General features: G+C 32.3%; 3 protein-coding genes across 5 annotated transcripts; 2 read left to right on the top strand and 1 right to left on the bottom strand.

Annotated features, from left to right (window-relative positions):
- Window positions 1–11,113: 11,113 nt before the first annotated feature.
- On the top strand, window positions 11,114–12,444 carry LOC18038475. Its single transcript, XM_006430043.2, has 2 exons — window positions 11,114–11,779; window positions 11,891–12,444. The coding sequence occupies exon 2, from the start codon at window positions 11,930–11,932 to the stop codon at window positions 12,275–12,277; it is 348 nt and encodes a 115-aa protein (XP_006430106.1). The 5' UTR covers window positions 11,114–11,779; window positions 11,891–11,929; the 3' UTR covers window positions 12,278–12,444.
- Window positions 12,367–20,152, bottom strand: LOC18038471 (serine/arginine-rich splicing factor 4). 3 transcript variants are annotated; one of them, XR_002904880.1, is made up of 5 exons: window positions 20,008–20,152; window positions 17,046–19,250; window positions 14,805–14,870; window positions 12,707–12,789; window positions 12,367–12,403 (listed from the first exon to the last, which is right to left on the bottom strand). XR_002904880.1 is itself a non-coding variant. In XM_006430042.2 (2 exons), exon 2 carries the CDS (start codon window positions 19,248–19,250, stop codon window positions 17,193–17,195), a length of 2,058 nt encoding a protein of 685 aa, XP_006430105.1. In that variant the 5' UTR covers window positions 20,008–20,152; the 3' UTR covers window positions 16,786–17,192. The 3 variants fall into 3 exon arrangements, 1 of the variants encoding a protein (XP_006430105.1); XR_002904881.1 differs by having other exon boundaries at window positions 12,390–12,403; window positions 12,712–12,789; XM_006430042.2 differs by lacking the exons at window positions 12,367–12,403; window positions 12,707–12,789; window positions 14,805–14,870 and having other exon boundaries at window positions 16,786–19,250.
- A 2,639-nt stretch (window positions 20,153–22,791) lies between these two features.
- On the top strand, window positions 22,792–26,807 carry LOC18038470 (ubiquitin-conjugating enzyme E2 variant 1D). Its single transcript, XM_006430041.2, has 4 exons — window positions 22,792–23,042; window positions 25,025–25,164; window positions 25,891–26,016; window positions 26,117–26,807. Exons 1-4 carry the CDS (start codon window positions 23,009–23,011, stop codon window positions 26,255–26,257), a joined length of 441 nt encoding a protein of 146 aa, XP_006430104.1. The 5' UTR covers window positions 22,792–23,008; the 3' UTR covers window positions 26,258–26,807.
- Window positions 26,808–27,280: the final 473 nt, after the last annotated feature.

Genomic DNA, 27,280 nt, shown 5'->3' with positions numbered 1-27,280 from the left:
ATTGTAGACGACAAGTCGTCTTTATTTAAATATAATTAAACGCTAAGTCCATTTTATGTGTGCTTTTTCTCCTCCTTTTTTTCTAATAATATCTTATTACAGTGTAACGTTATAATAATAAAAAAATATGTCCCCCTACCTGAATTGCTTTGTTCTAGCCTTCTAGGGCAAATACGAATATCTAGTCTTAATGTCTAAATCGAAAATCTATTCTTTCGTTGTCTATACTGATTTCTTACCGTTTATTGCGTGTCTTTTAAATGTCGTTCTTACAATTCGTTGATTCAAGTCATATGCAGAATTGAAAATCATACACGAGGCCCATTAGGAGGCTCCGGATTGGGCTCATCATTTGGGCTTGAAATCTTGAGCGTCGGCTTTCCTCTTATGGGCTTGTTGCTGCTTTAAAGTTAATTTTTTAATATAAACAATTTTACTTCCACGTAGTGTTATCCAACTTCTTGTCTTCAATTATGTGCATATATAAAAGCTAGTGTGGGCAATTGATCCTGCTCAACCAAAAAATTATTTATTTTTCATATTTAATTTTATAAATTATTAATTTTTATTAGTAGTTTTACTCTGAATAAATTAATTTTCTAAATCCACCAATATTCATGGTGCCTCGAATTTAACAGCCTATAAATTCGGCAGTAAATTCTTGTGAAACATTAAGCAATTGAAGGCCAGGAGGAAGCTGGCTTTCCAATCTCTGGAAATTTGTTTATCTAAAAGAAATGTGGCAAACCAACTCTACATGAATGAACTTAATCATGATGAATACTGTTTCTGTAGGGCTCACACGTGTATTTATTTGGCTCATTGAATTTGGCCTGTCAATATTAAAGATTTTTTGCATGCCCAACATAAATTAACTACCCATACTTAATAAATCCTCAATTGAAGAGGGAATTAAAGTTCAAGGATTCTTCGAATTAAAAGTTTGAAGGTGAATATATAGTTATATCTTCAACAACCTTTATTCGGAATTATTAATTTCAATTAGTAAATGTTGTTGTATTCTTTTGGTTATTCTGATATTTAAGAACATCCCTCAATTAACCAGTAATAAAATTAAAATGTTACCAAACTGGAATTCTTGTAGCTTACCTAACCTACTCTCACCTTTGGCCGAGTGGTGAGAGCTGCTGCTCTCCAACTTGGAGAGCAGCAGTTCGAACCTCCACAATGCATGTGGGGGTGTTTCCTTCCTCAAATAAAAATTGAGTGAAGGCAGTCTGCTTCCTTGCCCCAGTGCGAGGAGTAAACATCCCTCGAATATTTGAGAGGATTAAAATCTGGGCAGCGCTCCATTAGATTTGATGTATGTTGGTCCCAGTTATAGTCTGATTTGTACATATCAGTTATATTCTCATGTAATATGAGTTGTAATCTGAGCAATAGTCTCATGTAATAAAAAAAAAAAAAATATTCTACGAAGCCACCAAACTGTTAGTGTGTGTACGTGTATCTTTTTTACCATGCATTTTGGAAAATTTATTAAAATGTATGGTTTAATAATGTAATGACCATAAAAGTTATTAAATCACATAGTTTAATAGTATAATGACATTATACTATTTAAAACTTATAAATTTTTCAAATTTTAATAAAGTTTAGGATTCTACACTAAATATATTTAAAGATTTGTTGGATGATATTCTATCAAGTGCCGTTACGTGTGCATAAATCCATTTGATGTAGTTTTAAATGGAGGAATTTTTTTTTTTTTATTTTTTTTTGTGATAATTGATCAAACACATCCCCATTACAAGCAAGCAATCAAACATGGATTATCTTCTTAACCATGTCAAACGTACGCTTCTGCCATAAACATGTTGAAATCTAAGTGGGATTCTTCAGAAAGTTGTATGGGGAGGTGTTTTCTTAACATGCACAGAATATCTAATAAAATCCCATTACATATGTATTCAATTTGAAGTCAATATGTTAAAGAAAATTTAACAGTTGTGTCATAATTTTATTAGAATAGTTTGTAATTAAAAATGTTCTACTAGTACAGAGACTTTGGTTAGAGTTACTTACTACATTAATAATGGTAATATTAATAATCCAAAAGGATGTTTAAGTCATAACATTTAGTTATATATATCAATCTTTTTGCAATCAAATTACATTGTGCACACCTTAATATGATAGCCATTTTCATTTTTTTTTTGTTCTTGAAATAAAATACTTTTGCACCATCGTATGATTCATTCTAAGTTATTTAATTTATAGTTTTTTGACTTCCACTATTTTATTAAATTTTCTACCTTGGTTTGAATACGCAAGTTTAAATCTGTAAAAGTGACATCATCATTTGATCACAAAGAGTTAAATTAAGAACAAAAAAATCCGACAATTTAGTTGTCAAGTACTCAAAGCCGTTGTTAAAAATAATTTATCTTTATCATGTTATACGAACATCAGTACAATATCTTAAATATATCATATCCATAATCGATCGCTGTACAAATGAAAATAAGTACTTTTTTTTTATACCAACTTAATTGTGAGGCATTGGGACCCTTCTTAGTACATATAGAAGCTTAAATATTGACCATTCAAACGTAGAATAATTCAATCACAAGTACAAGAAATCAAATGGGTTAATTTTCAAAATGCATGGTAAAATAATATATAGCTAGGTGTTCAAAACTTTTTAATGGAAACATTAAAAGATCTCACAGGAAAATGCAACTGGGTTTTCCACTTATATGTGTGTGTTGCTTTAAAAACTTTGAAACCATCATTAAACTCTCTGATTTCATTTAAAGTGAAACACAGTGTAAAAATAAATAACAATTAAAATCTACTGCAGAAAACTTGAATGTTCATATTAATAGCAGTTATGCATTTGAATTCTCGCATGTTAATTATTATTATTTTTCCTTTTTGGCTGGGTTTGTTGGCGCATGAAGTTGATCCGTTAATGGCGTTTCTTCAATGCTTCTGTTTCTCCATATTGAACGGCTAAATTAAGAGTAGGGATGTCAGTAAATGCAATGCATGTATTTATAAGGAATAGGCTGAGAAATTTAATTCAAGGTTTCATCTATAAATTATAAAGTATAAAAATTTCATATCTTCAAAAAAAATAATAATAATTTTTTTTCATACAAATGCAAATGGATATCTTAAAGAACAATGAAATATCCTTTTCACCGATACTTCTGGGGCTTAAGATCGATCAGAAATAAACATTAAGAAATTATTAACATTTATCCTGTTTGTATCTTTTACCACATAAGTACACATGCACTGCAAGTACACGAGGAGCTTTGTTGGTAAGAAAAAAAGGAAAAATACAGAGACAGGTAGTACAATTATCATGAACTTCAAGCACAAGAATTTCAATGTTAATTATACGTATAATATACAGGTAAAAATTAAGTCTAGTCGACATCAAAATTTTAAAATGATGACATATTTTAGCATAAATATAGTTTTTAATATGCCCTAAAATTTACCATGTCCGGGCACACTATACACACACACACATAGAGTAAAATTTTTATATTTTCATAATGCTGGAATCAAATTAATTTATTACTTTGAAAAGGTTATAATTTAATAGAGGTAAAGTTGTAAAAATTATTGTTTTAACTTAGTTACCTTAACACAGGTGATATAAAAGTAATGTATGAATTATATTAATAATTAATTACTGGAGTGTGTAACGTGTCAAATCCCATATATAGACATGATAAAAGAGAAAGATATAGTTTTAAAAAACTCGTACACATATTTTTCTATAATATTAGGAATGTGTAAGGTCAAGTTTAAACATTTGCAATATCTTTAATGTTTTTCTCTCAATATAAATTCTATAATTACTGTACAACACTTGAGTTATAATTTTAAAGAATATATCATTGTCCATAAAAACTTTAGAAAATATTTTATCACGTCGTAAATCTTTAGTGTAATACAACATATATATTTTGCATTGGGTAAATGCTCATTTAATCCATATTTTTTTAGTTAAGCGACTATTTATTCTTTATATTTTAAAAAAAATGTCTCAAAGTACTCTTGCTAGTAATTATATAAGAATCCTACCCTTGTCTTTTCTTGCTTTTACAATAATATCCATGCAATAATATTCTTGGAGTTATTAATGAAAAAATAATTTTATCAAATTAGCCTTAAAAATAAAATAAAAACTAATTAAAATTATTTATTTTTATGATTAATTTGGCAAATTCATATTTCACCAAAAAAATTATTTGTAAGATCGTTGCAAGAATATTAAATTGCTTTAAATTGGTCGATATTATTTTATTTATAAATAATAATTAGCAAGATTGTTGCAATACTACAAAATAGTAGTTTTTCATACTGATATTTATTTCTTGATTTGCTAATAAGTAATTATTGGTTAATTTGTTAGTTAACTTTTTTTATAGATTAAAAAGCGATGTAGAAAAATTATAACTTATTACAATGTAGAGTTTATGATTATTTATAATTAATCCAAATTTGGTTATTTTTATATAAAGCATCACTTTATACATGCTTTACCATATTAAATAGATATCTAACTCCACTAAATATAAGTTGGGTTATAGAATACTACTCATGTTTATAATCAGAATGACACCATCCTAGATCAAGTCTATGAAATACAGCACAAATTTTTATCATCACAAAATCTTTAAGAGATATCTACTCTACTTATACTAAAAGGTGAGGTATCTACCTCCATTTAATTATATGATTGCGAGAATAAGTGATTGTAAGAGAATCCGGAACCATATATTTAACATTGGAATTTAGGTTTGGACATTTTTCGCTAGAGAAAATTGAATCTCTTCTGGTAAAGTTAGGCAACACAACTTGATCATGGACCCGATATATACTTATATTAAAGTCAAGAAAAATATATGGTTTCATATCATATCTGCATCCAATATATAATTTCCTAGTACCTGGTGAAATCAAGATAACATGTTAATAGTAAATCATTTAATTTAAAAATTAGTTGAGTGTTAGGCTGCAATAAATAATAGCCAGATAACATGGTGTACACCATGTAAAATCACATAATTAACCTGTCCAAGGTTACTGGTTCAAAACCCTTCAAACTGTGTACAAGGGAAATAAATAAAACACAATAACTCCTGGTGTCTGTTGGAAGGGTTGAGAACTTGAATAATGCAGTTGGGTTCACAATTAATGATATTAAACCAATGTACATATTCTCCATTATAGCTATTGAATCTGCATGAGTTGGCTCTCTATAAATTAAACAAGTTGCATTTTTCATAACTGTTGTACTGTTTATTGAGTATTACCATATTTTTTCAATAATAGTTTCCCAGCTATTATTTTCAATCTAAGTACTGGGGTCATCTGTTAAACAAATCAATTGAATAATTTATAGAATTATTTATCTATCCTTGGTATCGATTAATGAATGGAAACTATCTCACTTGGAATGAACAAGTGGAATGCTTCTTGAGAAACATAATATTATTTATGTTTATTTTCACTAGCTAGCTAGTAGCTACTGCGAAGTATTAAAGAAACCGCACAAAACCTGAAGGGAGTATTTATTAATTATATGTAACTTAAAAAGAGTGACATAAAATATTGAAACAAGTAGTTCTTTTTTTCTTTTTTTAATTTTGGGCATTCAAAACCCAATAAAATATATATATTATAATTACATAATTTCCCCCGTTTTGATTTCTTTGAGGAAGCTTTTAATTTGATTCTGCTATTAAGAACCCAGCACAATCTTCCACTTTGCCATGTGGTATGATATCTCCCCACAATAATGGCACTTAAGGTGAGCAAAATGCAGGAAGAGATTAAATTATAAGTGGCTCCCTTAATGGGTGATAATTTGATCTCAAAATATTTTATTTTGTAAATCCACCATTGACTTTCTGAAAATTAAGAATACCGAATAGGTCATTTCAATTTCGTCAGCCGAAATTGTAATTAAGCTCCGTATAAGTAATTTATATATATATATATATAATCAAAACAAGAAATTAAATTCAGTAAGTGCGCATGTTTCAAGTTGCTTAAGTACTCGATCGGTAGTTGATGAAAGAAAAGTGTAGGCTCTCAAAATTATTAATTCTATTAGCTGATAAAAATTTAATAATTCTCTCAGTCTTTTATAAGGAACGGTCTCACTCACTCAATGTTGCCACCCAAAATTTAAACGCACGACAGTACTACATATCAGAATCATCAGTCTTCCGAATAAATTCACCACACCATTGTAAAAAGAATTAATGCCTGAATTTAAGATTAAAATGCAACTCTCGAACGGTGTCCTTTTGCCTTTCAAATTTATCAGCATCTGCCACGAATTGATGTTGATCTCCTTTTACACTGAAAAATCTTAATAAATGTAAAAAAAAAAAAAGAGTAGAAAAAGATGTAATATCTGGATATATACTTGTACTTACGGACATAATTATTGCTACATCGATAATCGATTTTTTTTTTTAGTGTAAAAAGTTTTTAGTCTCATTAAGAAGTTAAGGAAGATAAATTTTAGTTTCCATGTACTAGTTAATAATGAGTTGCATGTTGAAAAATGGTTGGAAATTTTGGTTGCAGTGAATGGATTTGATTATGTGATGAACGTTGATTAAATAGCCATAGAAGGTTTTGCTAAAGCTCGATATCGATGTATGTATGAATTAATGGAAGATCCCGAAAATTAGGGTCAACTCTTCCTTGAAAAATTAATGAGCAAAATAATTTCGAACATTTCTTTTCTTTTTATTTATTTAATTTAAATGATTTATTTTCTCACAGCTTAATTAATGAAGAAAATTTTTGGGTGTCTTTGGGGTATAAATAGGGATGGCAATGGATTGGATCTTATCCAAGATCCACGTGATCCAAATTCAATCGGATTATATTTGGGTCGGTTTAAAATGAATTTGAATCAGATTTGGATATTGATGTGCGGATCTAAGATGGATCTGGAGCAGGTCTGGATCTATCCTAATATCTAAATCCATATCCGTATCCACCCATTTTTTAATTTTATTTTATTTTAAAAGTCTCTTAACAATTGTAGAATTATAATGATAATAAATTTTATTCATAGCATATTAGTGGTATTTACCATGCATTTAAACTCTTAAAACTTAAAGATTAGTTTTGTAAATTTAAAGGTCAACCAGCCCCAAAGCATGTATATGCAATATTCAAATTGCAAGCCAAGTAATACAACTTGGTAATTTATTTTACTATATTGGCCAAATAATTTTTAAGGAATATAATTATTCATATATTTAGTCAAATATGACCATAATAAAAATAATAAAACACTGAATATAAACCATATTTAATTTATATGTCATTATCTAATGTTGTAAGAATGAGGGTGGGTGTGTGTGGATATTAGAATGATGAAGGAGACAATATAATATTAAATTGACTTACTCTTGCAATTACTTTTGAAGAATATTTTATTATCTTTCTTATTTGTTGTTTTGGTGTAAAAGTATAAACTACAATATTTATTATATTTTGAGATAAATTATATAATTTATTTGTTATCAAAACATTTTAGCCTTCAATTTTCATTCTAAAAAAGTATTACTTTTGTATTGCTGAGTTTTAGAATTCATGACGGATCTAGAGTATATTTGGATTTTAATTTTTTTTTCGGATTTGGAGCAGATATAGATATTTATTTCTTTTTTGTTGCTTTTTATTATGGATCTACATATGGAGCAGAGTAGATCCAACCCATATCTGCCCCATTGTCATCCCTAGCTATAAACCAGTCTCTTTAATATTTTTGTCGGATTAGTATTCTCTCCTCATCTGATCTTATGTCACAAGATCTTTAAAAGCTCATGAGAACTCAGATCATGAGAAGATCTTTGATTCTTTATCCATTCTTGTCACATACACCTATTAATCTATTACATGAAAAAATCAATATATGTGTGACAAAAATTCAATATAAAAAATAATGCGCAAACACCGAAAAGATTTCTCACATTGAAGAGTTTGACCAACTTTAATCCATAATCGATTCAATAACTGAAAGTGATATAAATAAGTATATCCAATGTAATCATTTTAGTCAAAATTAAGATAACTATATAAATATTTTTATTGAAGAAGGTCTTACTTAGATGAGGAGATGAATCTTATCTCCATATCCCTCTATCTCTCTCTTTTTTTCTTCAAATTCAATTCTACTAAAAATAAAATCAGAAAAATAGTCAGCCAGATCACAAAAGTTTATGGCTGAAAACCAAATGAATTGAACTCTTACAACGGAAATTTTCTAAATTTATACTGTTTGTTAGAATTTCTTTATTAACATAAAAGCATCATGAGCATAACCTGCAAAAAATTTAATTTGTATTTCGAATTTCAATGATTTTTGGCATGTTACCAGTAAGCTGATATAAATACATACTCATCCAAAGCTGGCTTCGAAATTAAAAATAGAATGATGATAGATGAGCTCTAACGAAGATTTTGGCCTTATGGTGGCGCCTCATAAAAGCTATTAACTGAAAGCAGCTTACTATTTATTATATATTAACCAAAAAGAGCTGAAGCCCTTCATTAATTCAAAAATTTTCAACTTTTTTTTTCCCTCTTTAAGAAAAGGGACTTAATTTGCTTATTTGACAGGAGAAAATGAATTTCCAAGAAATGCTTTTCTGGCCTAGAAGATAAAACTGTTGCTCAAATCATAAAACCAACTTAATTGCTTTCTCCCAAAAAAAAGAAAAATGGTAATAATAATTGCTTCTAAGAATGTCACGTCCCTCATCACATTAGGTACTACTTGCCATAAATAAATATCACATTATAGTTGAGATATTTATTAACTTGCAATTAGTTTGCGTAAATTGCGATAGAAATTTTAGGTCATCGATCAGTTATTAAGTTTCAACAATTGATATTAAATCTGACACATGAATCATGAATGCCCTCTAAAAATGGCGCTTACATGGAATTTCAACCATTCAAAAAGCCATTAATGTAATAATAATTTAATATTTTATTTATTCTCTAGTACAAATAATTTAATAAGGAATCATTAAGCTATGTTTCGTTTGGTATACTTTTTTAAATAGAGCTTATTTGAGTAGTGCTGCTTATATAAATGGAGGCTTTTACTAAAAATATTTTAGTTGTTTAATTATTAATGAGAACTTTTATTTAAGTATTATAAAATTATTTTAATGGATAAAATTTTTAAAGTTATGTTATGAAAAGAACAAAATAAGATAGTGAAATAAATTGAGACTCTTTAAATAAGCTATACAACCCCTTACTTCCAAAAACGTTAAGTTAAAAGTTTTGTTAGTAGAGACAAAATACTTTGTTTAATTCTCAAAAAATCTATTAGAAATATAACTAAATAAATATTAAAAATTTTAGAAAGAGTTTATAAGATTAAATAAATAATTTTGACTGTTAGACAAGTTATACCGAACATACACTTAACACTAATTATATTTTTATTAATTGACAATTAGAAAATAATTTTAATGCACGGCGGATGGGAATTTGGGTCCATTATGAAACAAAACACATGGGTTTAATCCTATTTAATGACCGATAAAATCTCCAATTAGACCCCTCATAATCTGCCCACTTAAGTGCTTCTCTAGAAGGCTAACAGCTTCATAATCAAACTTAATTTTATTTTAATTAAAAAGCATCATGATCGAACTTGAATATCACCCCCTAACTAGTTCCCACAAGATTTCGATAGACACCTGACTAACAATTTCATATTAATAAAAAGGTTTTTTTTTTTTTAAAATAATTCATTATGTCATTACTGCCTTCACGCCATGATGCATGCATGCATGGGCAGCATGGCAATAAAATTTGCTGAGGTGGGTGGGTTAACAAATTCTTCTTTCAAACGAATCAAACCTAGCTCTCCAAAAAATAAATAATAAAAAATAAAAATGGTATTTTAGCAAATTTGTTGGGGACCCTCATTGAGAGAGAAAATAATAAAAATACCAAAATATAAAAATATACACGTGTCAGCATGAAAGCAAAGAGTATCCGAGTACATGCCTTTTTTCAGAATTCAGAAATATACCTTTGTTACAATCAAACCTAGTTGAGAACCGATCGTAGACTTTGAGTTTCTCTCTGTGGATACTTTAATTGAAAATGACAAAGCAGGGAATTTCCAATTTTTTTTTTTCTTGATATTCTGTGTTTTATTATTATTATTTTTTTGTTATCTTTTTCGCCACGTGGACTCATAGACTTTTACAAATATATATATGATTTTTTTCTTTTAAAAAAAAAATTTATCCTTGTCATTGTCTGGTTCTGCCAAACAAAAACGTAAGGACTAGGCCAAGTCATTTTTAGGCCAGAACCAGAATTGAGAAAGAAAATTTGTTTCTTCCGTGTTGGGAGATTTAATTTATGATTTGATCCCTCTTAAGAACAAGGGCAATCTTTAAAAAGCCAGAGAGTAATCGACACCATGATTTTGGGCAACCAGATTGCTTGCCAAATTTTGATATGCATGCCGATTTTATTTCTATTTACAGGATTAAAGGTGATGGAGACTTCATTAAGATGATATATTTTATATTTTAAAATATGTAAAACATGTTACAAAATACGTTCTCAACTCTGACCCACAGAAATTCAATGTTGAGTTACTACAAAATAAATATGAAGCGCGTAAGGTCGAGAAATCCCCCAAAAAAATTTTCTTAGTTTATCAATAATAACCTCAAAACCCTTGGTAGCTGTAAAGCAATCAAATTAATCAGAAGAGTTGAAAAACTTTGGCACCATCTAATTATAAATTCAATTCAGTATCAAATCATAAATGTCAAATGAAACGCTCTTCTAAATACAATTAATATTCCCACATGGGCAGTATAAGTGATGCTGATTGCATGGTCACCTAATTAAAAGTCAATGGTAATTAACAAATAATATCACTGAGCCTTTAATTAACTTCAAAAATATTAAATGTCACACAGGACTCTCATTAAGAGGAAGAAAAAAGTGTTCCAATGGTTTTGATTCTACAGTGATTGTTGTGTTTTCTTTTCGATGACACTTAACTTCTGTTAAGTGAGTTGCCATTTCAATTTCAATTTCAATTTTGCTGAGAAGGCTTATAGTTGGGCATTTAAATTGCAGGGGTTTAATTGCTATACAACTTTTGATTGGTTGCAATTAAATTGTTGGTGTTTGATATTAAATTCTTAGCTGGTGTTGGTATTTTTAAAATCTGGGTATTAGCCATAAAAGCCGTTGGGTTCACTCACATACTTGAAACAAAACAATAAACACCGACTCCTAAAGCAATGAATGAATGAATGCTTTTGCTGCACTTTGTAATTGCAATAATATTTTTTTCACTTACCCAATTTTCTCTTGCTCCTCCTGCATACTCCTAGGGATTTTTGCCCACCATTAATACATTTCCTGGCCTCAAATTTTCACTCTTCTTCTACCAATACCTCAATTCAATTATCTTTTTTCTTTATTTTTTTTCCTTCTCTCTCTTCCATTCACCCTCCACCTCTTCATTATAATTAAATTAAGCTTTAAAGAAAGCCCATCTCTCTCCTTTCAATTCCCCACTATATATAATCCCATTTTCAGCTTCATCCCACCAACACCAACAAAACTATTTTGTTTATGAATGGTGCTGGTTTAAGCTTTTAGCCAACTCTTGTTTTCCCTTCATATTTCTTAGAAGACTAAGAACCCTTTTCTTCCTTTCCCCCACCCCAGGTTGGCAAAAGCACTTTTCAGTTTTTACCTTAAGGTAATAAGAAAAACACTTTTTGGTTTTGAGTTACTCTGCTTTGACACTGACTTGTCACCGAATGATCATTGACAACCTTTTTTTTTTGTTTTGTTTTTTTTCTCCTTGCAGGCAGGTGGTGGGATATACAGGTGTGTGCATACTGCAAAGATGAGTCGCAGAAATGGAAACGTGCCAAAACTAGACCTGAAGCTGAACCTGTCACCTCCAAGGGGAAACCCACACATGGAGTCACCAAGCCAATCGGCTACAGTGTCGCCAACCTCCCCGCCAAGCTCCTGCGTGTCGTCAGAGAACCAAGAAGACATGCTTCAATACTCAAACAGCCCTGAGGCCACGTCCATGGTGCTGGTAGGTTGCCCCAGGTGCCTTATGTATGTGATGCTGTCAGAGGATGATCCCAAATGCCCAAAATGCAAGAGCACTGTCTTGCTGGACTTTCTCCATGATAAAAACAACAACAGCAACAACAATACCCGCGTGACAAGGAGGAGCTGAAGTAGGAGGTCTCAGTGTCTTCAGCTAATTATATCGTTCTTGCTAGGATTTACTATAATCTTTTGTCTTACTTTCTTTGGTCTAGGTAGTGTGCTATTTCCCCACCATTTTTTCTTGCTCTAATTGCTGGGGAAAAAAAAACCAAAAAAGAAGTTGGGAAAAAAAAATCTATAAATAAGAATATTACAAGAGCAAATAGATGGAGTCGAAATAGCACTGTTATTCTGTTTTTATCCCTTTCTGCTAATCATATAGAGTAGAATATGGCCATATGGGCACGGTGAATGGAGTATGTTTTAATCTCTAGGTTAAGTTTCCTTCCCTTTAGCATAAGTTTATGAAAACTGGTTTAACTGCAGCTGCCCAAATTTTCTGATGAGCAAGTTAGCTGATTTCTGGTTCCAGTTCTATTTTGTGGGTAAGAACTACCTTACATCCATTTCATTTGACCAGCCAGCCATACCAGCTGCTGCAACAGTCCCACAAAGTTCGGTTCAAACTTCAAACTGAAACTGAAAGTACAAAAAAAGAAAAGTGAAGAATCAGAGAATTTACCTGATCCCAAAATATGGGTAAAATCTGTCACAGAAGTACTAAAAAAAGGCAGTTATATAAGATGGCATTGGGATGGCTTTGGCCCACACATGCTTGGCATATAGAACAAGGGTAACAAGGACCAAACTATTTTGACTCATACATTCCACCAAAAGACTATGAAATGTCAAAATCAAATGGCTGTGAAGCTACCTTAAAACTCATTTTTTTCTGCATCAGGAACCGCTCACTAGAAATGACAACTCAGTTGAAATGTGTATAATCATAAGCACATAGATTTTCTATTCCAATGTCAACAAAGTAAATTAAATATATATCAAGGGTGAGTTTGGAAATGCCTTCACAAGAGAGAACCAATTTCAGACTACAAGCACAATGTATCTACAACAGTAACGGTCTTGGCAGAACTAGATAGATATCACTAAAATTATCTAAGAACATATAAAAAGAATCTAATTTCCATTAACATCTAATGATATAAAAATATATAAATGGAAAATATTTTACACATAGGTCAAAGAAGTTATATTTAGGAAAAGCATAGGGGTAAATACGTAAACTAAGGGGAAGAGAGTTGGGTAGTTCATGCATTGAAAAAGGGGGACTATATTAGATTGAAAGACAATTAATAACACATAAATGCAAGAGTAATTGAGACGGTTGAGAATAATGAGAGCATTACGTCAGATGATAAATACAAAATTAAATTCCCCCTTCAACCCCCTTGTATTTTTGAATCTTTATTTTGCCTTCCTTTTCACAGTCTCTTCTCATCATTCACTAAAAGCCACCTTTCTGGTGCCATCTCTATATTGGTAAGTGCTTCTCTTCTCTATTCTATCACATTTGTCCATCTTCTCCCCATTCAATTCTGTTTTAGTCTTTTGCGTTCTTTCCAACCCCTATCTTCACTCACACCACATGCCTCCTTTTCTCTCTCTTTCATACAAACATATACATCATTAGGTCTGCAATTTCATACTTAAAAGCATAAGGAAGATTTTTTTTTTAAAAAAAAAAGACCTCATGACATTATACTGATACTTAAGCAGAACAAACGAAAACGACAATAAATAATAGACAGATGTTTAATTGTCTATGTTGTTTATATAAATGCTGTAATGTAAGTTCAAATAAACTTCATAAAACAATGAAAAGCATACAACATATGTTCTCACATGCACACATGAGGACTCAAAGAACCAGTGATTTGTCAGAACCTTTGTAAGTTCATGCAGACAGACACTAGCAGACATAAAGAGCGCGAAATAAAAGAAAGGGGGCATTCTTCAAAAGAAATTAGAGGGATAAAAGTGTGCATATTATGAAACTAAGTTGGGGCAATCTTGTCAACTAAATTTAGAATAATATAAATTTATATTATGTCCCCCTTCCCCCCCCCCCCCCCCCCCCCTCTTGTTCTCTTTTTCTCCCCCTCTTCTTGAACGCTAATTAACCAATACCGCCAAATGCCTAAACAAAATGCTCTCAGGAAAAGAGACACCGTTCATATAAATCAATCCTAGAAGATTTTCAGTGCAAGATACTTGCATAAAAATATTAAGCCAGTCACAATCATTCTATACTTAATCAGTTTGAGTATATTCATTCATGCTCAATTATGAACACACTCCTTTCAAAAAAAGAAAAAATATATATATATATTATGGACATACTCCACACTGCAACAAATCATTATCAACAAGATATAGCATACAACCTGCAATCCTCTTTACCATTTGCGAGTATCTAGGTGTATATTTTACCAAGACTGCCTTCCACTTACATCTTTTTCAATCAAGGCTGTACATTACTTAAAAATAGATAAGACTAATTAAGTTTCATGATCAATTCGATTGACATAATGTTACTAAAACGATATGCCTCGTTAACATTCGAGTTTTCACATCAAACTCTTTTATTTAGGGAGAAGAAAAAGAAAGGATAACATAAGGTTTAGAAAAGATTCTACCTTGTATGAGCCCATATATTGATCTGCGAGTCATGTATTTAACTGTCCAGCAAAGCCATAACTTTCCTGATAGACACACAACCAGAAGGCCCGCAAATGATCAATTGAGTCAGAAAGGCACGAGACTGAAAAATAGAACATACAGTAATAATATATTTATCTAAGTCAGATAAGAAACAATAGAAGGCTATGCTACTTTTTCCTTTGTCCAATTGTCAACCTGCAGCAGAGTGCAGCTACTAAGTAATCACGCCAAACTCCCTTAATCTAGAATACACACATATAACAAGTAAACAAAACCAGCATCAGTTGCTCAATTAGAATATCTCACAGAAGCAATCAATTAAGAGGCTCGAAAATAAATTCAGAGTCAATTGCATGAAGTGGGAAAATCCCCATAAAGGACATCAATTAAACAACATTAATCATTCCTGTACTGGTTTCAGGTTATGCAAATGTCTTTCAACCCCAAAACCCAATAAAGATGTTACTGTTTCCTGCTGCATCACATCACCAGATCTTGAAAATCTTAAGATAAATGCCATGTGCATTATTGAACGGTAACTTTTCAAACCCCCTGTCTGTGATGAAGTAGTACATTCATCCTCTAAACAAGTCACCACAGCATCACAAGAATGAAACTAAAATCAATTTCTATGGAGGTCATTTGCAGCTGCAAAATACTGAGCCACACTGTCTTTTATTGTACATCAGATGGCAGTTTCCTTGACCATTGCATGAACCACAAAATATGAAGCAATTTTATCAATTTATACCTGGGGCTTCAATTCAGGGTTCTTTCTCATCTCTGGCTAACATAATTTTCAAAACCATAGAACAGATGAAAAGAATTACATAGGTTAAGTTGACCCAATTATTTAAATCAATGTAGCTTAAGTTGACCTAATTATTTAAATCAATGTCATTTATCTAGTGAAAGTCTCTGGCAGCTGATAACCTCTACCCCCAAATTTTTCATATGACAGCTAAAATAGTTATTACAGGATGTAAGTCAAATGACTATTTGATCAACCCTCAGCTTTTGAAGAAGTTGAGCAAAGACTCTCAAATGAATCCATACCCACACAGAAGCAATAAGTTGAATGCTTTTTTGCTTCACCTATACAACCATGGAATTAGCATGTCACCGAAATCAAAGAGCAACCAGTTACCAAACAGAACCTTACAACCCCAGAGAGAGGGGAACAGAGAAACAGGACTAAAAAAGTTCTGAGGAACAAAAAAAAATTATATATATATATATATATATATAGTGAAGATGAAAATTTGTTGACACTCAGGCACATGGGTCAAAACTTATAAGTGCTAAGTATTGAATCTTCTTTTGCTTTACTACTGGCAACATGATGAAAGCTATTTTCCTTTTTCATTTCAATGTTTCTTCTTATGTTCAACCTCTCTTACTAAATAATGTACTTCCCTTACTGTTAAAATTATCAAGTGGTATCCCACATACAAGAAAAACTTCATTATTGTGTATGAATTTCGTCACACAGCTTGACTCCGAATTATTGCTAGATCAATGAAATTGAAGAATATTTATACAAAATTGTAAGATCGGATACAATATGCATATATACCTCATGCTATATTAAAAATCACAACTTTTTACGAACCTCTTTAATAGTAAAATCAATAAGAGAAACCTAATAAATCAATAATTATTGTCCTTGGTTTTTTTGTTAATATTTTGATGGTCTACTCCACTCATTAGATACATGCCACATCAAAAGCACATGACACAACATATAAAAAGCTAAGCCAAAGCAACTTTTATCAATTAATAAATAGAGTCAGCAAGAAGTTTGCAACAGACAGATTTAAGTCCAATGTTCATGGTGGTTAAGATATCAAATTATTGAAGGCACATTTTCTTCAAATGATATTTCTACACAAAATGTTTTTGAAAATAAGACACAGTCACAAACACTGAGAACCATGTAGGCAAATATGTTGAGCATTGAGCAGATAAGTTGCTTTCATTAATATGAAAAATTCCTGTCAGCTAATAAACAATTGCAGCAATTAAGATAGATAATAAACTTAAAAGTAGTCTCAAAACAGTAAAACAAATTTCTCTTTTTTCCCCCTCAAGTTCATGTAATTAAGAATTTGTACACTGCTCAAGATTCAGTATAGGACTAGAGCTTTTTCACATAATTCAAACAGTTTGCGAAGGACTATAACCATATAGAATATACTCTGCATCTGCAACGTTACCTGTTAAAAGCTTCCTTGAGAATCCACCAGAAATATAGCATGTGAAGTCCAAAAAATACAATTCCAAATGCAAGATGGTTCCAAACATACTCAGAGTCTGGTCGAGCAAAAACCTAAGATGCTATCATACATAAAATCTTTCAAGTATTAGTCCTGACCAAGTTCTCCCCATCCACTACTGCTTCTTACATACTTATCAACAATTCCAAATTCCTGATTCTGAGCAACTCGCCTGGCATAATTCTCAATTGATATAGGGCCCTTCTTCAACCTCCTATAGTAGATTATCTCCCAAGGCCATAAGCGAGCAGAACCAAAATAAGCCTGTGGAGGTAAATTCCTTTCATTTTCATCAAGTTCCAGGCCATAATGCTTCAGAACCATGTACATCTCATCAGAGGATATGCTTGTTGAACAGGCAGAGTGCAAACTGACAGGAGCTTCTGAATTAGAGTTCTTAATTGATGATGGCTTATGCACGATCTCCGATACATCAGAATTTTGATGTTCCATTGTCTCTTTCAAGGTTTCTGAAGACAGACTTCTAGCATTAAGTGTGTCTTTCTCAGACGGATGTGTACTGTGATTAGCTATGTCAAGCAGTGACGTTGAAATCATCAGGTTGTCATTCCAATCCCTCTGCATATGCTGGTTTTTATCCATATCATTTTCCACTTCGGAGGATGAAACCACCTTATCACTTTTCGCCACCAATGTGTTATTTTCCAGTTCAGCAGTCTCTGAAACGTCACAAGGTAGAGCTTGCTCAACTAGAATTTCCTTAGATTCAGGAATAACAGTCTTAGCTGAAGTTCCTTTCAGATTAGACTGCTCCTTATTTGGTGAGGATGGTAAAGGCTCGCCAAGGGACTCAGATAAAGGCAAGGATTTATGGGAGTCCGATCTTGATCTAGACTTAGAGCTGGTGGATCTAGAATAGTGAGGTGTTGAACTGGACCTTGAATTAGAAGTAAAAGAATATGATCTAGAAGATGCCAATCTCGATCTAGAGCGCAAACCAAACTTTGGAACAGGTTTCGGAGAACGAGAAGTCGAGTGTGATCCGGATTCAGCATAGTCAGAGTGAAGAGACAATGAAACTGACCTTTTTGCTTTCTTTTCACTGTGTTTGTTTGGAGATCCAAAATTCCTCCTTCGCTTCTTCGCTTCATGGTCCTTTCTGGCCCTCACACCTTCCTTTGCCTCACTGGAGCTCCTATTCTTTATCAGCCTTTGATGCCTTCCAGAACCAGAAGCTTTCCCCTCATCCCCAAGTCCACTAACTGATATAGAGTCCCTATAAGGCCGCTGCTCTCTCTGAGAACCTGCTTCATATCTTTCCAAATTGCTTTCAGCTCTACAGCTTCTTTTAATGTCATCATCATGCCTATGCCCAAGCCTCTTGAACTTTCTTTGTGAGGTAATTTGCCTGGGACAATTTCGCATTTTGTGGCCTGAGCCTCCACAACTGTAGCAAGTTAGCTGGGGTTTTGAATGATTAGAAGGGTCTAAAGGTGCCTCAGAAAGATGACCCCTCGTCAATACATCCTGAGAGCTTTGTTGAACATGAGAACCATCAGAATAGGCAATGTGATGGATTTTGTGCTCATCCCTCCTATCAGATCCACGGTAACATTCATACCGGTCTAGTTCCATACCATTTTCAATGCTGTTGCCATTAGGTTGGTCCTGTAATTGTCCAGCCCATCTGTCATTGTCCACCGGTTTAGGTTTATCATTCACACCTTCATCAGGCAAATCTTCTCTGTATTCACAATGCTCTTCCTGGATGTAATCTTTAATATTGTCCTGATGGTAGCTAGTGTCTCCATCAAGCATATCAGCAGAATTAACCCTTCTACCAAATTTGTAGTATTTTCGGCTGTTTGAATGCAATCTTCTATCAGTATAATCTTCTCGTCTATTAGAACTCCTTCCATATAGTGGCTCATAGGACCTAGCAGCCTTTGAAAATCTTTTATAAGGCCTGGGCTGTTTATTAGACCACATAAGAGTTAATGGCTGCCCACAGATATCCCTTCCCTGTAGTGTGATCAAAGCTTTCTCTGCATTTGGAGCAGATTCATATACCACAAACCCATATCCATCTTTCACCCGGACATTACAGTATCCAAACCTTTGGAAGACTCTTTCAAGTTCACCTCTACAAGTGTGAGATGATAAATTACCAATATACAAAGACATCTGCAACCAAAACATTTTGGAAGAAAAAATTCACTTGTTTTACCCACAAGCAGACCCAAAAATCTAGAAATAGTGTGAGAAAACTAAAGTGATTCTTGAATATTTTAATCACAGTATAAAAAAAATTACACTTCATTTTCTACAAAACAAACACACTAAAAAAATAATTATAGCCTTCTTTCATCATAGGGCATGATTCTCTCTATTCTAGCAGCTAATATGTACATATGCATATTTTTTTTTAATGAAGTAGCAAACTTGGAAGATGCACCATTCATCTCTCTAACACTGCAATTATAATGCAAATGCAGCTCATTCCAACAACAATTACAGCTAATTACTTAGTCTTCATTTTTCCAATTGAAAAACTAAGTGTACCCAACTAAATGTTATTATTAGCATCCATGCTGGGAACGATCTAGTCAAGCAGATTCACATACCAACAGGAGCAAGCCCCAAAAAATATCAGTTCAATGAATCACTTATGGAATACATTTGACATTGAAACTAATCGTGCTTGGAAATTTGCAGCTATTTTTTTTTTTTTTAATCAAAGAAAGCAACAAGAGTCGAATATTTTAACAATTCCATAAGGAAAAAGTACCCATAAAGTTTTTAATCTCTGTATACATACATGTTGCAGAAAGTGTTCGTTTTTCTTTTACTTGATTCTCTTACGAATTTTATCAAACAGATGATCTGCATAAAAATATAGCCAAATGACAATACAGATATTTTGATAACAGAAATTACAAACCTGAAGATCCCTCCCAGATTTCAGGAACCCTATACCTATATTCCAGTAAAATGATTTCAGGAAATATCAATAGGCCAATAGCAGTGTGATTTGAAGATGAACTATTTTCAGCCTTTGTGTTAACAGTTTTAGCTCACTCTTTTGGTCGTTGTTCTGGCCTTATGGTCAACTGGCGGAACTTGGTTCCTTATAACCTTCGACGCATTCCTTCGGGAAGAAGTTTGTTTAGCTTATCGGACGATGGTGTGTATGTGCACGTGGCACGTCTGGACTCTTTGTAGCCGTACGATCATTGATGAAATTATTTCTTACTAAGGAGAAATTACTCCACGGACATATTATTGATTAACGGCATCTCACATTAGTCTAAATACAAATACAGAAACCAAAATTTTACTGAGATTAGATTGAATATTTACTCCTATTATAAATTTGAAATCAGCTATGAGACTCCAAATAAAATAACTGTACTTATAATACAAATCATAAATTTCTCGAGACTAGTTCCGAATTTTACTCTCACTATTAATATTAGTGAGAAATTTATTCATATTCTAATAATTTTTTTGAAAAGACAAAAAAAAAAAAAAACATACGAGTTTCAAAGAATGCCCACACCTGTTCATTATTGGCCTTGCGCCTTAATATTTTCTTTTCAAAAGAATAATCCTTCATTATCAATATAATTTGACTTTTTTTTTTTATAAAAATTATAATAATATGTACATTACAGATAGGTCTACAGAAGCCTAATTAAAAATCTACATATAAAATATTCACTCGAAAATATATTCTCATAAGCGTTCAACTAGAGATGAGAAAGTATCCATTTATCAACTAAATTATTTAGGGTGCACCAACTACATCAGGGGCCGCTTAACGATTTTGTTGAGGTCATTTAGCACTGTCTACCACCAGACCGTCACCGAACCATGTTTAATTTTTAACCCACCAATAATTGGAAAAGACTATTTAATGAAGAAAAAAATACAAAATTAAAAAAAAAATGAAGATTCTAATTTGAGGCAATAAGTCCTTATTTTTCTATATTTTATTAAATAATGACATAGTTTATTCATCTATACAAATTAAGTCCCGAGCTAAGAAGCTACAACCAAAGTAAGTATCCTCCAATATTGACTTTTGACCGTCATTTAGCGCACTGCAATTAACAAACGGAATTTCAATCATTTTAAAACGAATAGATATGAGAACCCATCTGGCAAGATAAATGCTTACTTCCATTCGTCCTTTTTATCTTTAGGTTCGACATAATAAATACTATAATATTTCAAAAAGACTCAATTTGATTTTATTCTTCAAATGTTTATTTACTTATTTATGTGATATATAAAAATTAAAAAAAAAATTCTATTCCAAAAAACTCTTTAAATATAAATAAACTTATTTTATTTTAATCAAATTCTTCTCTTATCAAATGTAACTACCGTCCATTTTTTTAATATTGTAGTTATAATATTCCACTCTCTTCAATAATAATGAGATAAAAATAATATGACGTTATTTGAAGAAGGAGAAATCATTTTTCGATATTAAAGGAAGAAAATGTCAATCTCATTTGAAAAACCTTCTGAAGGTATTTTAACATATATATTTTTTCATGTAAAACAAAGTAAATTAATCATTATGCTTTCATATTATACTATCATCGCACGTATTTAGACTTTTCATAGAATAATAACATTTTTTAACATTCTTCTTTAAACAAAACTTTAAATAATTGATGAAAAAATAATAGTAAAAAGTATAACAAAATATATAACCTAAAAGTGAACTGTCAAAAGATTAGAGAAAAAATATAAACACCTTGTAAAAATAATAATTATGAATATTCATACAATCACAAGATAGAAAGTACATGACTTTGGTACTATCCATAGATCAAATTATTTTATGGATTATATTTCACTTGACTACCTACAGCTCCATTGTGTGTGCTCAAGGTATAAATTTTGTATAAATATATAGAGAGAGGTGTTCTACTAAGTATTAGGAGGAAAGACATGTGCCTACATGAACTAATTTATCAACCAAATATACCTCTAAACATGTGATCTTCAAAGAGTTATAGGTCGTGAATTCAATTGGTTAAATTTAAAAGATATATTAAATTTGAAATAGGAAGGGGTGGGATATATTACAACTAAAATAATGTAAATATCTATAAACGTTAAAAATTAATAAAGAATTGATGATATTAAATTTTTAGTGTCAATGTATCATCCTCAAGGGCACATGAAATATTATTACTTTACGTAAAGCCTAGCATAGCTAAAATTAAGCCCATCAACAGTAGTCCAACCGTGAGCTATCTACATAAAGCCTACTTTTCTATAGGATAGATTAAAATTTAATTGAGGAAAAACTTCAATTCATCACGAAAATAGAATGGTAATTTTTAATTTATTTTGAAATATGTAATGCCCAATTTATCATTTATTTTTATTCAAAAGATAATGATAAATAGGGGTGAGTTGATTAATTTCTTTATTTCCTTAACAATAAACGGAGATAAATTATATTCTCACACTCTTAAGAAATAAATTAAAAATTATCTTTGTAACTAAGAGTAAATTGAAGTATACCGTTTAATCAACTCTTGTTCAATTATTCCCATATTCCATCTAATCTATAAAGTGGAATGATTTGACAAGTTGACGTGTTAATAGGAAAAAGAGGGACCTACGTGATAGAAATGGACGCGTTATGCGCTTAGTTTTGAGATAAAAGGAAATTTGAGGGATGAAAACGTTATCAGTGCAATCCAAAATACAACCCAAGACCCATCAACCCAACCAAATATCTTAAATAATAATATATTGCAACTGAGCACCAGTTGAATTGCCCTCAATTTCCCCTCTTTATTCTCGTCTTTGCTTGCCTTCATCTTTTCCTCAAAGATTCTCTTCTCTTCCTCCGACCCCTCTCCCCCTTTCTTTCTCTCTTAGATCTCAGCTTACCCATCATCAAAATCGCAACCATGACGCTAGGCTCAGGAGGATCCAGTGTCGTGGGTCAGTTTCTTCTCTGATCTTGCCCTTTTTGTTCAATCTATTTATGCACTTGATTGACTTATTCTCCTTGTTTTGTTGTGTTTCTTGTACTGGGTTTTTGTTCTTGTTGTCTGATTCACATGTGGGTCGTAACTACTGCTTTTATTATTTTTTAAATTTTATTTTGGGTGGTTTTGTGGAGTCTTATGAACTTTTTTTTTTGTTTTTTTAGCATAAATGCATCTGGGTTTGGTACGTTTGATTGTTAAATGGACCTAATACGTTTATGGTGAAATTGAGTTAATATGTTTAATGTTATTTGATTATTGTCGCCTAACTAATAACTTGATAAGCGTTTACAATGTTAACTTGATGAAATGGCTTTGCTTAGAAAAGTGTTGCTTCGCTTACTAAAAGAAAATTAGTATGTTTAGTCAGTTGAAGAAATTCTTTTGACAGGGCCTTTATCAAATCTTGTATGCGATGGTTCGTAAAATGTTAAAGCTTATGGTTTCATTGTAATTTTGTTTTGCTTATGTGTGTGTATGTCTGTTGGCATTCATTTTGATTTTTTTTATTTGAAGTCTGCACATATGCTGTGTATTAAGATTTTCAAGTTGTTCTTAAAACAGGTTCTTTGGAAGTTTGCAATCTTGTAACTTTGAGATGAGTCTTTATGATGACTTGTTCCTGTTTGATTTTGGATGATTTTGCCCGTACTGCTGTTGGTTGCTGATCAATACATGCTCATATGAGATTGGTCCTATTAGTCATTTTGTGGAAAGATCATATAACACGTAGATGATCTTAATGTTTATTTATATGTGTTTGAAGTTAGCAATACATCCAGCTTATTTGATATCTTGTAGTTTGATAATGAAGCTTGATGGTGACTTGTTCCTTTTGAGTTTGGGAGAGTTTACTCATATAGGTGGCATACCTAGACATGCCCATAAAATATGTGGCCACCATATGGAAAGATCATGTAACTCGTACGTGTGCTTACTTTGTGGTTTGTTGATTTGATTCTAGAGGATAAGATACTTAATTGGAAGTGATATTTATTCTCATTGTAATAGAGAACAGTATCCATGTGCTATGTCCTATGAAGTTATTCACTTTCTGGGTCTTTGCAGTTGAAGCTTTCTCCTGTATGTATTTTTTTCTAGGTCTCTATCTAAGTAAAAAGTAACTGCGTTTTTGACCTCTACACTTGTTAACCATTGTAGGTTGACTAGTGAATGATTTCCTCTTGTATTATAAATGCCAGTATTTGCAGTTGGATGATTAAATGCTATAAAGCTTCATTGGATAATTTTGTAAATTTTGATAATTAGGTGGTCATGATGTTTGATTAGTATTTTGAGGAAGCCAAATAAACAAAATGTGTGTTACTTGTTGATTGAAATAATTGAAGTTTGCTAAAATAGATGGGTCTGTGTTACAGAAAGCTTGTGTCTCAAGCTGATGTTTGATCTTACATATTATATTACTTTTGCACTTCAAAAATGATAAAGAGTTAGATAAGAACTCCAAAGGGCTGTAACATAATGGTGTTTTGGTTAAAGTGACCAGGCTATCATGTATCTATGGCTGAGCTCAAATGGATTCTTATTAGTATGTTCTTCTTCTTATCTTTGCATTTACTTTCTCATAATCAAGTAAATCTTTGAAGAATCATTTCAGGTGCTTATTTAATAGGATTTTCTGTGACGTGTTTTTTAGTTATAACTTCCTGAACAGCTGCATTGTATGGGATGGGCAATTTCTCACTGCTACACAAATTTCTCTATGTTTTGGTGGTTTTCACTTATAAACCGAACCATGTACATTTTATTTCTCTAATGACGTTGTATAAAATTCTTGAACTCTGGACCATATGCATTTTGTTATTATTATTAATGACTGAAAGCACTTGACAATTTAGGACTTCCATAAAAATTTCCTGGTGTATTATCACTGCACACTATTGGTGTTACTAACTATTGAAGATTTTTGTGCAGTCCCTCGGAACTTCAGATTGTTGGAGGAACTTGAACGCGGAGAAAAGGGTATTGGAGATGGCACTGTCAGCTATGGAATGGATGATGGAGATGACATTTACATGCGCTCTTGGACTGGCACCATTATCGGTCCTCACAATGTAATTATAGTTTCGTTTAGTTGGTGGTTACGTATGTCCTAAGTTTTTCCATCAGACAAAACTTTGCATCTATGACCATAATTTACATACATAGACTATTTAAGGCAGTATGCCTTGTACATTGATGTACAGTACATGAGCTCCTGGGCTTCACTCAAACAGGCAAGGAATGTGGCTTCTAACTGGTATATGTGTAGGTCATTAAGGCCTCAATATTTGATGTTCTTGGAAGTACAAAGGATGAGTGGTCACAATCGATGAGGTCCATATTACTCTTTTCATGGCAACTCCAATTGTTATATTTAGCCATCTTTATCCTGGGTCCTCAGAGTTTCAAGTATCCTTGTAAATGGTGGCTCGGCGTTGGCATGTAATATAGGTTTTGAGTTATGCCACACTGACAGTACACATGAAAGAAAAAATTCTTACTCTGTGGCAGATATTGAAAAGTCTGTTGTTCTGGTTGTCTATTCATGAGATAAAGTGTGGTCAGTGCTTTTGAAGTATTGCAAATTACCGAACTTGGAGAAAAGCACAACCCATTCAGTAAATATGTCGGAAACTCTGCATTTGTCTATACAGTTGTGTTGTTGAAAATTTTTTGTAATCTAAAACCTGTCCCAAAGCGAGATAGCGTTGTTATTTATTTATTTTTTTTGGAGTATTTGTCATGTTTCAATAGCTTGCATGGTTAATTACTTTCCTTTTTTCTTTTCTGGGCCCCAGACTGTACATGAAGGTAGAATTTATCAGTTGAAGCTGTTCTGTGATAAAGATTATCCAGAGAAGCCACCAAGTGTTCGTTTTCATTCACGAATCAACATGACTTGTGTTAACCATGAAACTGGAGTGGTATTGTTCTTATTTGATCTGAATTCTGTTCATTTGGTTTTTTTAGCTTCTGGATAATTTGGTTGTAAGGTGGGAATTTGTTGAAATGCAATTGCTGCAGGTGGAACCTAAAAAGTTTGGACTTCTTGTGAATTGGCAGCGAGAGTACACCATGGAGGATATACTCACACAACTGAAAAAGGAGATGGCAGCCCCACACAATCGGAAGCTGGTTCAACCTCCTGAGGGTACCTACTTCTAGCTTCTAAGATCATATAGGTATCATGGGGCTTATTGCATATTACAATATGCAATATATAGATTGTATTCCTGTGTTCATCCTGTTGATGTTAAGAACATAGAAGGAAATGCCTGAAAGGGCCTTTTCCAATTACATCTCCATGGCTTCATCATCGTTTTGTCTCTTTCTTTTTCTTTTTTCAAACTGTAATGGAAGGATGCTGTTTGATTAATGGGATTTTCTGTGTGTCAAATATTTAAAAATAGAAAAATCCATCATTAGTAGTATTTAAGGTCTAATTGCGCTTCTGTATAGAAGTCTTTTCTTCTTCTTCTTCTTTTTTTTTTTTTTCCTTTTTTCCTTCCGCCCCTCCACTGGATGCTTGCATTATTAAAATTGTTGCTTTATACATTGCTACGGAATGCTACCGGCAAGCATAAGCCTTCCTATTCCTGTAATGTGCCATGGAACATCATGCCTAAGTGGCATACTACTAGTACCGTGTTTATGTTCTGAATGTAGTAAGGTTTTTGTCCCAGTTGATATGAATGAGGGTACTTTAATTGACCAATTGCCAGCTTCTTACATGCCTCAATTTGATTGAAAGCCAATTGTCATGCTATTCATTGTTGCCCAAAATTTATTTTTCATGAAGGCAACTCAGAGAATCTTTTGTCAAATTTTAGTGAGTTTATTTGACTTGTGCATGCGTGGGGTCATTGCAAGTTACTGACACTGTAACTTACAGGACCCCATTACATGGATGTGTATGCTTATTTGAGTTGAGAGGCTGGTCCAGTGGGTGTGTGGGGAGCTCTCATTTTGGGGGGCTGTGGAATCCGTAACACTGATCCCCCAATGGGATATGATGCAGCTGATCACTATTATTTGAGTTGGCTCCTTGATGATAAAAAGTAAACAGGGGGCAGTACGGTTTGAAAAGTATACGACTCAGTTTCAATCATAAGTCGTAATTCATAATTCATTAGTCATTTACTTATTTGGGTCTATCGTGTCAAAGTCACCGGATTGAAGGCTTTGTGA

The sequence above is a fragment of the Citrus clementina genome, unplaced genomic scaffold (genome assembly GCF_000493195.1).
Source record: "Citrus clementina cultivar Clemenules unplaced genomic scaffold, Citrus_clementina_v1.0 scaffold_6, whole genome shotgun sequence".
In the NCBI taxonomy this organism is placed as follows: Eukaryota; Viridiplantae; Streptophyta; class Magnoliopsida; order Sapindales; family Rutaceae; genus Citrus; species Citrus x clementina.
This window is presented reverse-complemented; position numbering and strand designations above follow the sequence as displayed.